Source organism: Telmatherina bonti (genome assembly GCF_933228915.1).
Source record: "Telmatherina bonti genome assembly, chromosome: 8".
NCBI classification, from domain to species: Eukaryota; Metazoa; Chordata; class Actinopteri; order Atheriniformes; family Telmatherinidae; genus Telmatherina; species Telmatherina bonti.
Genome location: NC_136626.1, coordinates 2,127,189 through 2,140,634, shown reverse-complemented (window position 1 = coordinate 2,140,634; position 13,446 = coordinate 2,127,189). Strand labels below are relative to the sequence as shown.

The window sequence follows — 13,446 nt, the reverse complement described above, 5'->3', positions numbered from 1 at the left end:
GTGGCAGTGGAACACCTGGCAGTGGAACTCCTGGCAGTGGAACTCGTGGCAGTGGAACACCTGGCAGTGGAACTCGTGGCAGTGGAACTCGTGGCAGTGGAACACCTGGCAGTGGAACACTTGGCAGTGGAACTCGTGGCAGTGGAACACCTGGCAGTGGAACACCTGGCAGTGGAACACTTGGCAGTGGAACTCGTGGCAGTGGAACACCTGGCAGTGGAACACCTGGCAGTGGAACACCTGGCAGTGGAACTCGTGGCAGTGGAACACCTGGCAGTGGAACACCTGGCAGTGGAACTCGTGGCAGTGGAACACCTGGCAGTGGAACTCGTGGCAGTGGAACACCTGGCAGTGGAACACTTGGCAGTGGAACTCGTGGCAGTGGAACACTTGGCAGTGGAACTCGTGGCAGTGGAACTCGTGGCAGTGGAACACCTGGCAGTGGAACACCTGGCAGTGGAACTCGTGGCAGTGGAACACCTGGCAGTGGAACACTTGGCAGTGGAACTCGTGGCAGTGGAACACTTGGCAGTGGAACTCGTGGCAGTGGAACACCTGGCAGTGGAACTCCTGGCAGTGGAACTCGTGGCAGTGGAACACCTGGCAGTGGAACTCGTGGCAGTGGAACTTGTGGCAGTGGAACACCTGGCAGTGGAACTCGTGGCAGTGGAACTTGTGGCAGTGGAACACTTGGCAGTGGAACTCGTGGCAGTGGAACTCCTGGCAGTGGAACACCTGGCAGTGGAACTCGTGGCAGTGGAACACCTGGCAGTGAAACTCATGGCAGTGGAACACCTGGCAGTGGAACACCTGGCAGTGGAACTCCTGGCAGTGAAACTCATGGCAGTGGAACACCTGGCAGTGGAACACCTGGCAGTGGAACTCGTGGCAGTGGAACACCTGGCAGTGGAACACCTGGCAGTGGAACTCGTGGCAGTGGAACACGTGGCAGTGGAACACCTGGCAGTGGAACACCTGGCAGTGGAACTCGTGGCAGTGGAACACCTGGCAGTGGAACACCTGGCAGTGGAACTCGTGGCAGTGGAACACGTGGCAGTGGAACACCTGGCAGTGGAACACCTGGCAGTGGAACTCCTGGCAGTGGAACTCCTGGCAGTGGAACTCCTGGCAGTGGAACTCCTGGCAGTGGAACTCATGGCAGTGAAACTCATGGCAGTGGAACACCTGGCAGTGGAACACCTGGCCGTGGAACTCGTGGCAGTGAAACTCATGGCAGTGGAACACCTGGCAGTGGAACACCTGGCAGTGGAACACCTGGCAGTGGAACTCGTGGCAGTGGAACTCGTGGCAGTGGAACACCTGGCAGTGGAACACCTGGCAGTGAAACTCATGGCAGTGGAACACCTGGCAGTGGAACACCTGGCAGTGGAACACCTGGCAGTCGAACTCGTGGCAGTGGAACACGTGGCAGTGAAACACCTGGCAGTGGAACACCTGGCAGTGGAACTCCTGGCAGTGAAACTCATGGCAGTGGAACACCTGGCAGTCGAACTCGTGGCAGTGGAACACGTGGCAGTGAAACACCTGGCAGTGGAACACCTGGCAGTGGAACTCCTGGCAGTGAAACACCTGGCAGTGGAACTCCTGGCAGTGGAACTCCTGGCAGTGAAACTCATGGCAGTGGAACACCTGGCAGTGGAACTCCTGGCAGTGAAACTCATGGCAGTGGAACTCCTGGCAGTGAAACTCCTGGCAGTGAAACACCTGGCAGTGGAACTCCTGGCAGTGGAACTCCTGGCAGTGAAACTCATGGCAGTGGAACTCCTGGCAGTGAAACTCCTGGCAGTGGAACACCTGGCAGTGGAACACCTGGCAGTGGAACACCTGGCAGTGGAACTCCTGGCAGTGAAACTCATGGCAGTGAAACTCATGGCAGTGGAACACCTGGCAGTGGAACACCTGGCAGTGAAACTCCTGGCAGTGAAACTCCTGGCAGTGGAACACCTGGCAGTGGAACACCTGGCAGTGGAACACCTGGCAGTGAAACTCATGGCAGTGGAACACCTGGCAGTGGAACACCTGGCAGTGGAACTCCTGGCAGTGAAACTCATGGCAGTGGAACACCTGGCAGTGGAACACCTGGCAGTGGAACACCTGGCAGTGGAACTCGTGGCAGTGGAACTCCTGGCAGTGAAACTCATGGCAGTGGAACACCTGGCAGTGGAACACCTGGCAGTGGAACACCTGGCAGTGGAACACCTGGCAGTGGAACTCGTGGCAGTGGAACTCGTGGCAGTGGAACACCTGGCAGTGGAACACCTGGCAGTGGAACACCTGGCAGTGAAACTCATGGCAGTGGAACACCTGGCAGTGGAACACCTGGCAGTGGAACACCTGGCAGTCGAACTCGTGGCAGTGGAACACGTGGCAGTGAAACACCTGGCAGTGGAACTCCTGGCAGTGAAACTCCTGGCAGTGGAACACCTGGCAGTGGAACTCCTGGCAGTGGAACTCGTGGCAGTGGAACACCTGGCAGTGGAACTCCTGGCAGTGAAACTCCTGGCAGTGAAACACCTGGCAGTGGAACACCTGGCAGTGGAACTCCTGGCAGTGGAACTCGTGGCAGTGGAACACCTGGCAGTGGAACACCTGGCAGTGGAACTTGTGGCAGTGGAACACCTGGCAGTGGAACACCTGGCAGTGGAACTTGTGGCAGTGGAACACCTGGCAGTGGAACACCTGGCAGTGGAACTCGTGGCAGTGGAACACCTGGCAGTGGAACTCGTGGCAGTGGAACACCTGGCAGTGGAACTCGTGGCAGTGGAACTTGTGGCAGTGGAACTCCTGGCAGTGAAACTCCTGGCAGTGAAACTCATGGCAGTGGAACTTGTGGCAGTGGAACTCGTGGCAGTGGAACTTGTGGCAGTGGAACACCTGGCAGTGGAACTCGTGGCAGTGGAACTTGTGGCAGTGGAACTCCTGGCAGTGAAACTCCTGGCAGTGAAACTCATGGCAGTGGAACTTGTGGCAGTGGAACTCGTGGCAGTGGAACTTGTGGCAGTGGAACACCTGGCAGTGGAACACCTGGCAGTGGAACTCGTGGCAGTGGAACACCTGGCAGTGGAACACCTGGCAGTGGAACACCTGGCAGTGGAACACCTGGCAGTGGAACTTGTGGCAGTGAAACTCATGGCAGTGGAACTTGTGGCAGTGGAACACCTGGCAGTGGAACACCTGGCAGTGGAACTCGTGGCAGTGGAACACCTGGCAGTGGAACACCTGGCAGTGGAACACCTGGCAGTGGAACACCTGGCAGTGGAACACCTGGCAGTGGAACTTGTGGCAGTGGAACACCTGGCAGTGGAACACCTGGCAGTGGAACACCTGGCAGTGGAACTCGTGGCAGTGGAACACCTGGCAGTGGAACTCGTGGCAGTGGAACTTGTGGCAGTGGAACACCTGGCAGTGGAACTCGTGGCAGTGGAACTTGTGGCAGTGGAACACCTGGCAGTGGAACTCGTGGCAGTGGAACTTGTGGCAGTGGAACACCTGGCAGTGGAACACCTGGCAGTGGAACTCGTGGCAGTGGAACTTGTGGCAGTGGAACTCCTGGCAGTGAAACTCCTGGCAGTGAAACTCATGGCAGTGGAACTTGTGGCAGTGGAACACCTGGCAGTGGAACACCTGGCAGTGGAACTTGTGGCAGTGGAACACCTGGCAGTGGAACTTGTGGCAGTGGAACACCTGGCAGTGGAACACCTGGCAGTGGAACTCGTGGCAGTGGAACACCTGGCAGTGGAACTCCTGGCAGTGAAACTCATGGCAGTGGAACTCCTGGCAGTGAAACTCATGGCAGTGGAAATCCTGAACCAGGGCTTCTGGTTCCTAAATTAGGTCAGAGATGAATCTGAAATTCTGTCAAATGAACTGAATCTGATAAAATCTCACACCTATTATGCTGTAATATGTCTCAGTGTGTCTCTCCAGCTGTGATTGATGTTTCCACCCCTTCTGATGGGCCCAGTCCACTGGACAGTTTGAGACTCCGCCTCTCATCAGACACACTGGTCAGTAAATCGCAGTCATACGTCCACGTGTCCACTACACGTCTGCACATCTGCCATAAATCAACCTGCCGTCTTATGTCTGTGCGTCTATGCTGATGTAAGTTATGTCAACCAGGACAAAACACTGAGTGATGAAGCTGAATGGAACGACAAGAACTGGAAGACCGTCATCCGGATGCTGCCAGGAGTGGAGAGCTTCAGAAAGGTTCAGGTGAGAACATACAATCTGACGCTAAAACCTGAAGTTGGTCAGGCAGCTGTTCAAGTTCCTTGCATCAGAACCTGTTCTTATCTAAACAACAAACAGAACCAGGACCCCATATCCAGCAGCAGAACCTGGTTCTTGGCATCAGTCAGCTGGTTCTGATGATGTGGTGTTTAAAAGTGGGCTGTCTTTGACCCAGAAACCTAGTTCTGCTGACTGAATCAGAACAGGCTACCGTCTCCTTGACCCGATCCATCTGTATTCTTCTGCAGAGACTGGACGCTGCAGAGTCTCCAGACAGCAAGCTGCAGGCTCCCAGGGACCCACTGGAGGTTCAGGTCAGTGAGCAGAGAAAATGAGTTTGTCTGAAACATCCAGAACTCCTCTGATCTGGGTCAATCCAATCCAATCCAGTTTATTTATAAAGCACCGTTAAAAACAACAAAGTTGACCAAAGTGCTGTACAGAAGAAACAATAAAACATACATATTTACATAATAATTGGGGCATCAGCACATTGTTAATAGTAAAACAACCCTTTAAATTAGTAAAACGCCAAAGAGAAAAAATGAGTCTTCAGACAAGACTTAAAAACAAGAAGCGATTCAGCCTGTCTAATGTACAGGGGCAGCTTATTCCACAACTTGGGACCAATAACAGAAAAAGCTCGGTCACCTCTCAGTTTACGCTTCATCTTAGGAACCACAAGCAGAAGTTGATCTGTGGACCTCAGAGAGCGTGTAGGGGAATACCTCACCAGCAGGTCTGACAGGTAGCGAGGGGCCAGACCGTTCAGGCATTTAAAAACAAATAAAAGAATTTTAAAATCAATTCTGTAACGGACAGGGAGCCAGTGAAGGGAAGACAAAATTGGTAAAACATGGTCAGACTTTCGAGATCCAGTTAAAAGACGCGCTGCAGCGTTCTGCACCAGCTGCAGCCGTGCGAGAGAGGACTGACTGATCCCACAGTACAGGGCGTTACAATAATCAAGCCGTGTGGTTACAAAAGCATGGATCAAAATTTCAAAATCATGTCGTGAGACAGGTTTTGTTCTTATTTAACCCTTTCATACACAGAACCTGTGTTAATTTTTAAACTCTGGTTTCTGAGATGAATCATCCTGTTTTTAGTTCAAGTTGCTCAAACTTTATTCAGACAGCATCAATTCACAACATCAGAAACTTTCCAGTTGATTCAGGCCAAAACCTACGGTGGCTGGGAAGTGCAAAACAAATTGAAATATAAAAAACACATTTCAAAATTCAAAAGCAAAATTACATTTTGAAAACCAATTCACAATATGACAGTAGTAAAAAGAAGCACAACGGTCTGACATGATTTGTAAAAATGGACAAGCAGGAATTGAATTTCAATTCAATTCAACTTTATTTATACAGCGTCAAATCACGGCAATGCCATCTCAAGACGCTTTACAGACAGAGAAGAAAACATAATGAAGGCCAATTCATAACAGCCTATATAAGGAAACCAACAGATTGAGTTGGAGGATCCTGCTGAGACAGGAGACATACATGTTAATGATGCAACACTGTTATGGGGGGTGGGGGGGGATAAAAGAGAGAGATAAAGAGAAAAAGAAAGAAGCTCAGTGTATCAGGAAATGTCCCTCAGCAGTCTAAACCTATAGCAGCATAACTAAGGGATGCTAACCATCCCTAGCTATAGGACTTATCAAAAAGATAAGTCTTCAGCCTAGTCTTAAAGGTGGGGAGGGTGTCTGCTTCCCTAACACTAACTGGGAGCTTATTCCATAAGAGAGGGGCCTGATAACCAAAGGCTCTGCCTCCTGCTCGGCTCTTTGAGACTCTAGGAACCACAAGTAAGCCTGCAGTCTGCGAACGAAGTACTCTGCTTGGTATATAAGGAACTATGAGGTCTTTGATATATAGTGGTGCCTGGTTGTGGAGGGCTTTATATGTAAGGAGAAGGATTTTAACCCGAACAGCTGCAGTACAGCCCTGTGCTTAAACCGCTGCACTGACTAAACTCTTGCAGATAAACTACAAAATCTTGGTCTTCTACAAAATGATGCCACTGTGCCACTTCCGGTGTTAAAGCCCTTCCTTTCCGCATAAAGCTGCCTTTTTGGGATTTTTTGGGATTCGTAAAAGTGTTCTGCGAATTGTAGATTGTCTCGGCTCTTTTAAAAAGTGTTTCCTGAAATACAAACTTGTTTCCTCAAATGGGAATTTGTTTTCTTAATTTTTTTTAATTTATTTTTTGTTTCCTGAAAATTTAAAAATGTTTCTTGAAACATAAATGTGTTTTTAAAATTGTATATTTGTTTCCAAAAAAGGGAATTTATTTTTTATTTAAATTAGTTTTTATTCATTCATTATCCTAACCTCTTCGTCCAATAAAGGGTCACGTTGTTGGAGTTGGAGTCTATCCCAGCAGTCTGGGTACACCATGGACAGCTCGCCAGTCCATCGCAGGGCCACACAAACCAATTAACCTAACATGCATGGTGGAGGGAGCCGGAGAGAGAACATGCAAACTCCACACAGAAAGGCCAAGCCTCGCCCCAGCCGAGGGTCGAACCAGGGACCTTCTTGCTGTGAGGCCACAGTGCTAACCATTAGCCACCTATTCCATCATGCAGCCATCAAAACCAGTTCATCATAAATCACCCCAGTGCCTCCTGGTACATCGTGGGAGGTCCCCTGCAGTCTAAACCTGTAATAGTATCACTTCTTCTCAGGAAGCTCCTTCAGGGTATCCTGGTGAGAAGTGTCCAGCTCACATTAGTTGAAAACAGGGGAGCCTCAGGGATCGGTGCTCGGCCCTCTTCTCTTTCCACTATACATCTCCTCACTTGGTGCAGTCGTAAACTCTCACGGCTTCTCCTATCACTATTATGCTGATGACACTCAGCTTTTCCTTTCCTTTCCTCCAGATGACACAACCGTCTCAATGAGAATATCAGCTTGTCTTGCTGATATCTCTGCATGGATGAAGGATCACCACCTTCAGCTCAATCTGTCCAAGACAGAGCTCATTGTCTGTCCAGCCGATCCTTCCTTACATCCGCAATTAAGTGTGAAGCTTGACTCTATCACACTTGTTCCTACGTCTGCTGCCTGGAATCTGGGTGATTTGGTGGATGACCAGCTGACCTTTAAGGTCCATGTTGCCTCGGTTGCCCGTACCTGACGACATGCTCTCTACAACATCAAGAGAATCAGACGTACCTGACAGAACTCACGACTCAGCTTCTGGTTCAGGTTCTGGTCATCTCACACATTGATTACTGCAGTTCCCTACTGGCAGGTCTGCCTGCATGCTGGTTAAACCTCTGCAGATGATCCAGAACCAGCAGCGCGTCTGGTTTTCAACCAACCCAAACTGGTTCATGTCACTCCGCTGCTGATCCCACTTCACTGGCTTCCAGTTGCAGAGCTTCAGATTCAAAGCTCTGCTTCTGGTTTACAAAACAACTCAAACGTCTCCCGTCTACCTTCACTCCCTAATCCAGACCTACACTCCCTCTCCACAGCTACGTTCCACCAGTGAAAGACGCCTCGTGTTACCACCACAACGTGGGACTAAATCACCAGCCAGACTCTTTCCCTCTGTTGTTCCACGATGGTGGAATGATCTCCCAAACTCTGTCCGCTCTGCAGAGTCCCTGTCTACTTTCAGACCCAGCTGAAGACTCAGCTCTTCAAGCAGAACTTCAACACTTAGTTTAGCTGTATTTGTTGGAAAGTTGGAGAACTTAGCCCAGTTCTTTGCAACAAACTTTATGGTATTAATTCTTTGTATTGTAACATCGGTGGTATTATGGGATGGGAGAAAAAAGCCTGAAGCTTCATGGAAGGACCTGCGTCCAACAGGACAGTCCACCAGAACCTTCCTACCATGTCCTCTACTGTCTGATTTCCTGCTTGTGTTGTTCTCACTCAGATGTAAGTCGCTTTGGATAAAAGCGTCTAAATGACTGTAGAATAGAATAGAATAGAATAGAATAGATACACACCCCAATATACAGGCTTTTTCTGGAAGTTTTCATTAATAAAATGCTGAGTAGCATCAATTCTAAAAGCCAAAGTAAATCCAGATATGTTCAAACATGTCCGGAACTCTTACCCGCAACGCCGCCTTTATATTTATATTTTTTTACCTGTCCAGCATCACAGCATACTGTACGGCAATCTGTATGCCATATTTTTGCCAGACAGATTTGCTCCTCTCATCCACCCCCCCTCCCCAACAAGGTTGCCTTTATGAATCCCACATGCACCTCAACATTTGCCACAAGGCTCCGCCTCCTTTTCAGCCCTCGACACCCCCACATCAGCCATAAATGGTCGATGCAAAGTAGCTCATAAATAAAAATGTGTATGTAAATGAGCAGCTGTTATTTCATGGTTTACGATGAAAAACACGGAGAAAAGAGCAGATAAACAGTTTCACCGAGGCAACATCCATATTTCGCTGACTGAGGTGATAGTCACATGTGAGCTGCATATTATCGGAAAGCAGCGTTTCAGTGACACCGTAGATCCTTCCAGCAGGATGAGAGCAGGTATATGTGGTGATTCTTTGTGGAAAACCTGCAAACTGTGTGTTAATGTTGGTGCCATGGTTCTGGTCTGCCTCTTCAACTCATGCCTTAATTGGGCATGCTTCCTGCTGACGTTGACGGTGGTCCGGGTTACACGGTGCGTCCGCTGTTGCGGAGTCATCGCTGTAGGGTCCAGTATCTGGTCGATTGGGAGGATAATGGCCCTGAGGAGCGTTCTTGGGTTCTCTCTGATCACACAGTTCATTCCTGTCCAGCAAAAGGAAGGGCTCAACAGCCATGAGGGGGTGCTGTTGTCACACGACAACCCCCATATCGACTGGACTTCAGGGAAAATCGATGGATGGGGCAACCAATGCCTGAATACTTGTCTGCGTGCTGGCCCTACTGTTTCTGATCATCTTGTCACCAAGGAGGAAGAGTTTCTAGATCTGTCGGGTGTTCCTGAGCTTTATCTGCATCTTAAAGAAATGCTCAATAAAGCCAAAGGCACGCTGCCTTCTCACAGGCCATATGATTGTGCTATCAATCTGCTCTTTGGAACTACTCCTCCACGAGGATGTCTGTATTCCCTCTCAGCCCTGAGCATGAGGCCATGCAAACATACTTACTTGAAACTCTGACTGCAGGACGTATCTGTCCATCTCCATCGCTAACTGGTGCTGGCTTCTTTTTTGTTGGCAGAAAAGATGGGGGTCTACACCCATGTATAGACTTTTGTGGTCCTAGCCAGACCGCTATTAAGAATTAATATCCGCTTCCACTTATGACTTCAGCTTTTGTACTCCTCCAGGGTGCTACCATTTTCACCAAGCTTGACCTGCAAACGCCTGTCACCTGGTCAGAATGAGAGGAGGGGATGAGTGGAAGACTGCATTCAATACACCTGTTGGTCATTATGAGTATCTGGTCGTTCCATTTGGTCTCACCAACGCTCCAACTGTGTTCCAGAACTTGATCGAACTTGATGTGCTTGGGGATATGTTGAACAAGTTTGTTTTTATCTATCTGGATGATATCCTGGTTTTCTCCAAATCTGAGACAGAACATGTGGAACATGTTTGTAAGGTTATTCAGCGCTTGCTTCAGAATTACTTGTTTGTTAAAGCAGAGAAGTGTCAGGTTCATTCTTGCGCAATCTCTTATTTGGTCAGATTGAAATGGACTCAACTAAAGTGGATGCAGTCAGGAACTGGTATACCCCAGAGAACCACAAGACTCCACAACGTTTCCTTGTGTTTGCTAATTTCTAACAATGTTTCATGCGACATTACAGCACTGTGCACAGTCCCTTGCATCATCTCACTTCCAGTAAAGTTTAGTTTGCCTGGTCAACTGAAGCAGATGTAGCTTTCCAACAACTCAAGGACCTATTCTTATCCGCTCCCATCCTTATCCTGACCGCCAGGTAATCCTGGAGGCGGGTGCCTCAGACCAGGGTGCAGGTGCTGTTCTTTCCCAACGAGCTGAAAAGGATAACAAGGTTCATCCCGGTGGAATTTTCTCTCACCGCTTTTCCCCTGCTGAACGCAGTTTCAGCATAGGGGACAGGGAACTGCCAGCAGGGAAACTAGCACTCCGACTGATCATAAGGACCTGGAGTACCTCAAAACCGCTAACTGTCTTAATCCCAGTTAGGCACAATGGCCATTATTCATTATTTCCACCTTTCTTATCTTCCTGGTTCGAGAAATGTTAAAGCAGATGCTCTGTCCAGACAGCGTGACCCTTCTGACTCTGACACTCCTCCATACTACATCCTGCCACATATCCTCTGTGGGGCTCTGTGTTACTCGCATGGATATTGAGGGAAAGAAGTCCTGAAAGCACATGCTCCAGCCCCTTTCCTGCCCCCCTAAGAAGCTTCATGTGCCGGACCATCTCCATTCCAGAGTGATTAACTGGTGCCACTCTTCCCGATTCTCGTGCCACCCTGGTGTTGCTCGTATAAGTTTTGTTGTGAGGCAGTGATTTTGGTGGTCCACTCTGATGTTTGACATCAAGGAGTTTGTGAGTGCCTGTCCTGTATGTGCACAATGCAAATCTTCAAGAAGACTCATCAGGATTATTAAGACTGCTTCCTGTCCACGTTGCCTCTGGTCTCGCATCTCCTTGGATTTTGTCACTGGCACGTTCCCTGTCCAATGGTTACACAACCATTGTGGATCGTGGCCCATTCTGTTCCCCTACTCAAGCTCCCTTCGGCCAAGGAGACCGCTGAACTGCTCGTGTCTCATGTGTTCCGTATCCACGGTATTCCTGAAGACATTGTATCAGACTGTGGCTAACCCTCAATACACAGCAAAGTTCTGAGCTGAATTCGGCGTCTTGGGGTCTCGACCAGCTTGTCACCAGGTTTCCATCCTGGTGACAAGCTGGAGAGACGACACCAAGAATTAGACGGGCTTCTCTGTTCCTCTGATCCGACATCCTGGTCTCAGAATGTTATCTGGGTGGAGCTGCCGACCTGTCAGCGTGGCAGACTAAATAAAACTTAGTTTTATTTCCCCTGAACCAGAACCAGAGCCAGCGTAGGTCTGGGTCAGAGTCTGCATGAGGCACCGCACATCCTCCCTCACGTTGGTTTTTTATAAATCACAAACTTTGCATGAAAAATGATGTCCAGCAGTTTCAGGGCCGTTTTGTGCGCATGTAGCGGTCATAGATGAGACTCCTGGTCTGATCCAGTCTCATCTGATCTGCTTTCAGTCCTGCAGGTCCAGTAAACATGCAGCAGGATCTCCTCTGAAAAGAACGGAGCTGCACACATCTGACCAAGGTAACACACACACACACACACACACACACACACATATACATACATGCACACGATCACTAAGCTGTTCTGGAACATTCCAGACATGACATAACCCAGGTAACACAACCCTGTAATGTGACATCACACCCTGTCCTTCATCATAACCCAACCTCCTCAGACCCGTCATGCTGCGTGGTGGTTCCGGGTCAGGAAACAGTTCTGGAGATCTATAAAGGCCAATCTGGACTTGGACTCAGTATTGTTGGAGGAAGAGACACACAACTGGTAACACACACACAGTCCTGTCTAAGATGTCAGGTGAGGACCAGGTAAATGAACCTGCAGAGGGAGGACATGGTGTTTATTTGTGTGTAAGGCCATTGGACATGTATCCACTGAGTTCTTTGGCATTGCCCCGCTTCTCTGAGGACGTCTGAGCATGTAAATAACCAATAAAATAAAATTTAAAGAAAGCTGGCCAGAATGTCCTGCTTTGCAAAGAGGTCCTCATTCCAACTACAGAAAATTCACAGATTATTGTGATGATAGTAGAACAATCACCAAAGTGCTCTCTCACACACCTACACGTCTGCACCAGGACGCCATCGTGATCCATGAGGTTTATGAAGAAGGAGCTGCAGCCAGAGATGGGCGGCTCTGGCCCGGAGACCAGATTCTGGAGGTACTGCTCAAACTGCTGATGGTTCTTCTTGGGGAGGAGAACCTGATGGTGGACCAACCTGAATCAGCTATGTCCCAGGCTCTGCTAGTCAAACTCAGGTGATCATTTCTTCTATGTCCAGGTGAACGGCGTGGACCTCCGCGGAGCCTCTCACCAGGAAGCCATTGCTATTTTGCGTCAGACGCCAGCGAAAGTCCTTCTGACGGTTCTGAGAGACGAAGCTCAGTACCGAGATGAGGAGAACCTGGATGTGTTTAAGGTGGACCTGCAGAAGAAGAGCGGCAGAGGACTGGGACTCAGCATCGTAGGGAAGAGGTCTGCCTTAAAAAAACCATCCAGACCCAGTTCTATGTAGGGAGGAGACGGGTCAGGACCGGTCGGGACCGGTCACGCCGGGTCAGGACAGTTCTGGTCCAGTTCGGGACCGGTCGGGACCGGTCACGCCGGGTCAGGACAGTTCTGGTCCAGTTCGGGACCGGTCACGCCGGGTCAGGACAGTTCAGGTCCAGTTCGGGACCGGTCGGGACCGGTCACGCCGGGTCAGTCCAATCCAATCCAATCCAACTTTATTTGTAAAGCACTTTAAAACAACCACAGTGGACCAAAGTGCTGTACAGAAGAATAAGACATAAAACAGCTATACAATTAAAACAATAAACAAAAACAAAACAAAAAAAATAAATAAATAATAAAAATAAAATAAAAATAATAGTACATTCAACATCTCACATGGTGTCAAAAGCCAAGGAGAAAAGATGGGTTTTAAGATGAGATTTAAAAACAGACAGAGAGGAGGCCTGTCTGATGTGGAGAGGCAGATCATTCCATAGTTTAGGAGCTGCCACAGCAAAGGCACGGTCACCTCTCAGCTTGCGCTTCGTTTTAGGTACACTCAGGAGCAGTTGATCAGCTGACCTGAGAGAGCGGGGGGGTGTATAAGGCTGCAGCAGCTCGGAAAGGTAGGGCGGGGCAAGACCATTGAGGGATTTAAAAGTAAATAAAAGAATTTTAAAACTGATCCTAAAACGTATGGGCAGCCAGTGAAGTGAGGCTAAAATGGGGGAAATGTGCTCGTGTTTACGTGTGCCAGTTAAAAGACGTGCAGCAGCATTTTGCACCATCTGAAGACGGGCCACGGAGGACCCACTAACCCCCACATAAAGTGCATTACAGTAATCCAGCCTAGTGGTCACAAAGGCGTGGATTACTGTTTCGAAGTGCTGC

At 49.3% G+C, this 13,446-nt stretch overlaps 1 protein-coding gene across 1 annotated transcript in view; it reads left to right on the top strand.

The window, feature by feature from the left end:
* Positions 1–13,446, top strand: part of LOC306759488 (multiple PDZ domain protein-like) — a gene marked incomplete at both ends in the record, with an annotated part of 123,458 nt that overhangs the window by 2,010 nt on the left and 108,002 nt on the right. Inside the window, 8 exons of the mRNA XM_079245156.1 lie at positions 1,388–1,821; positions 4,144–4,239; positions 4,506–4,571; positions 10,191–10,265; positions 10,978–11,035; positions 11,719–11,825; positions 12,139–12,222; positions 12,344–12,537. Of these exons, the coding sequence (XP_079101282.1) occupies positions 1,388–1,821; positions 4,144–4,239; positions 4,506–4,571; positions 10,191–10,265; positions 10,978–11,035; positions 11,719–11,825; positions 12,139–12,222; positions 12,344–12,537 (1,114 nt within the window). The remainder of the gene's footprint in view (positions 1–1,387; positions 1,822–4,143; positions 4,240–4,505; positions 4,572–10,190; positions 10,266–10,977; positions 11,036–11,718; positions 11,826–12,138; positions 12,223–12,343; positions 12,538–13,446) is intronic.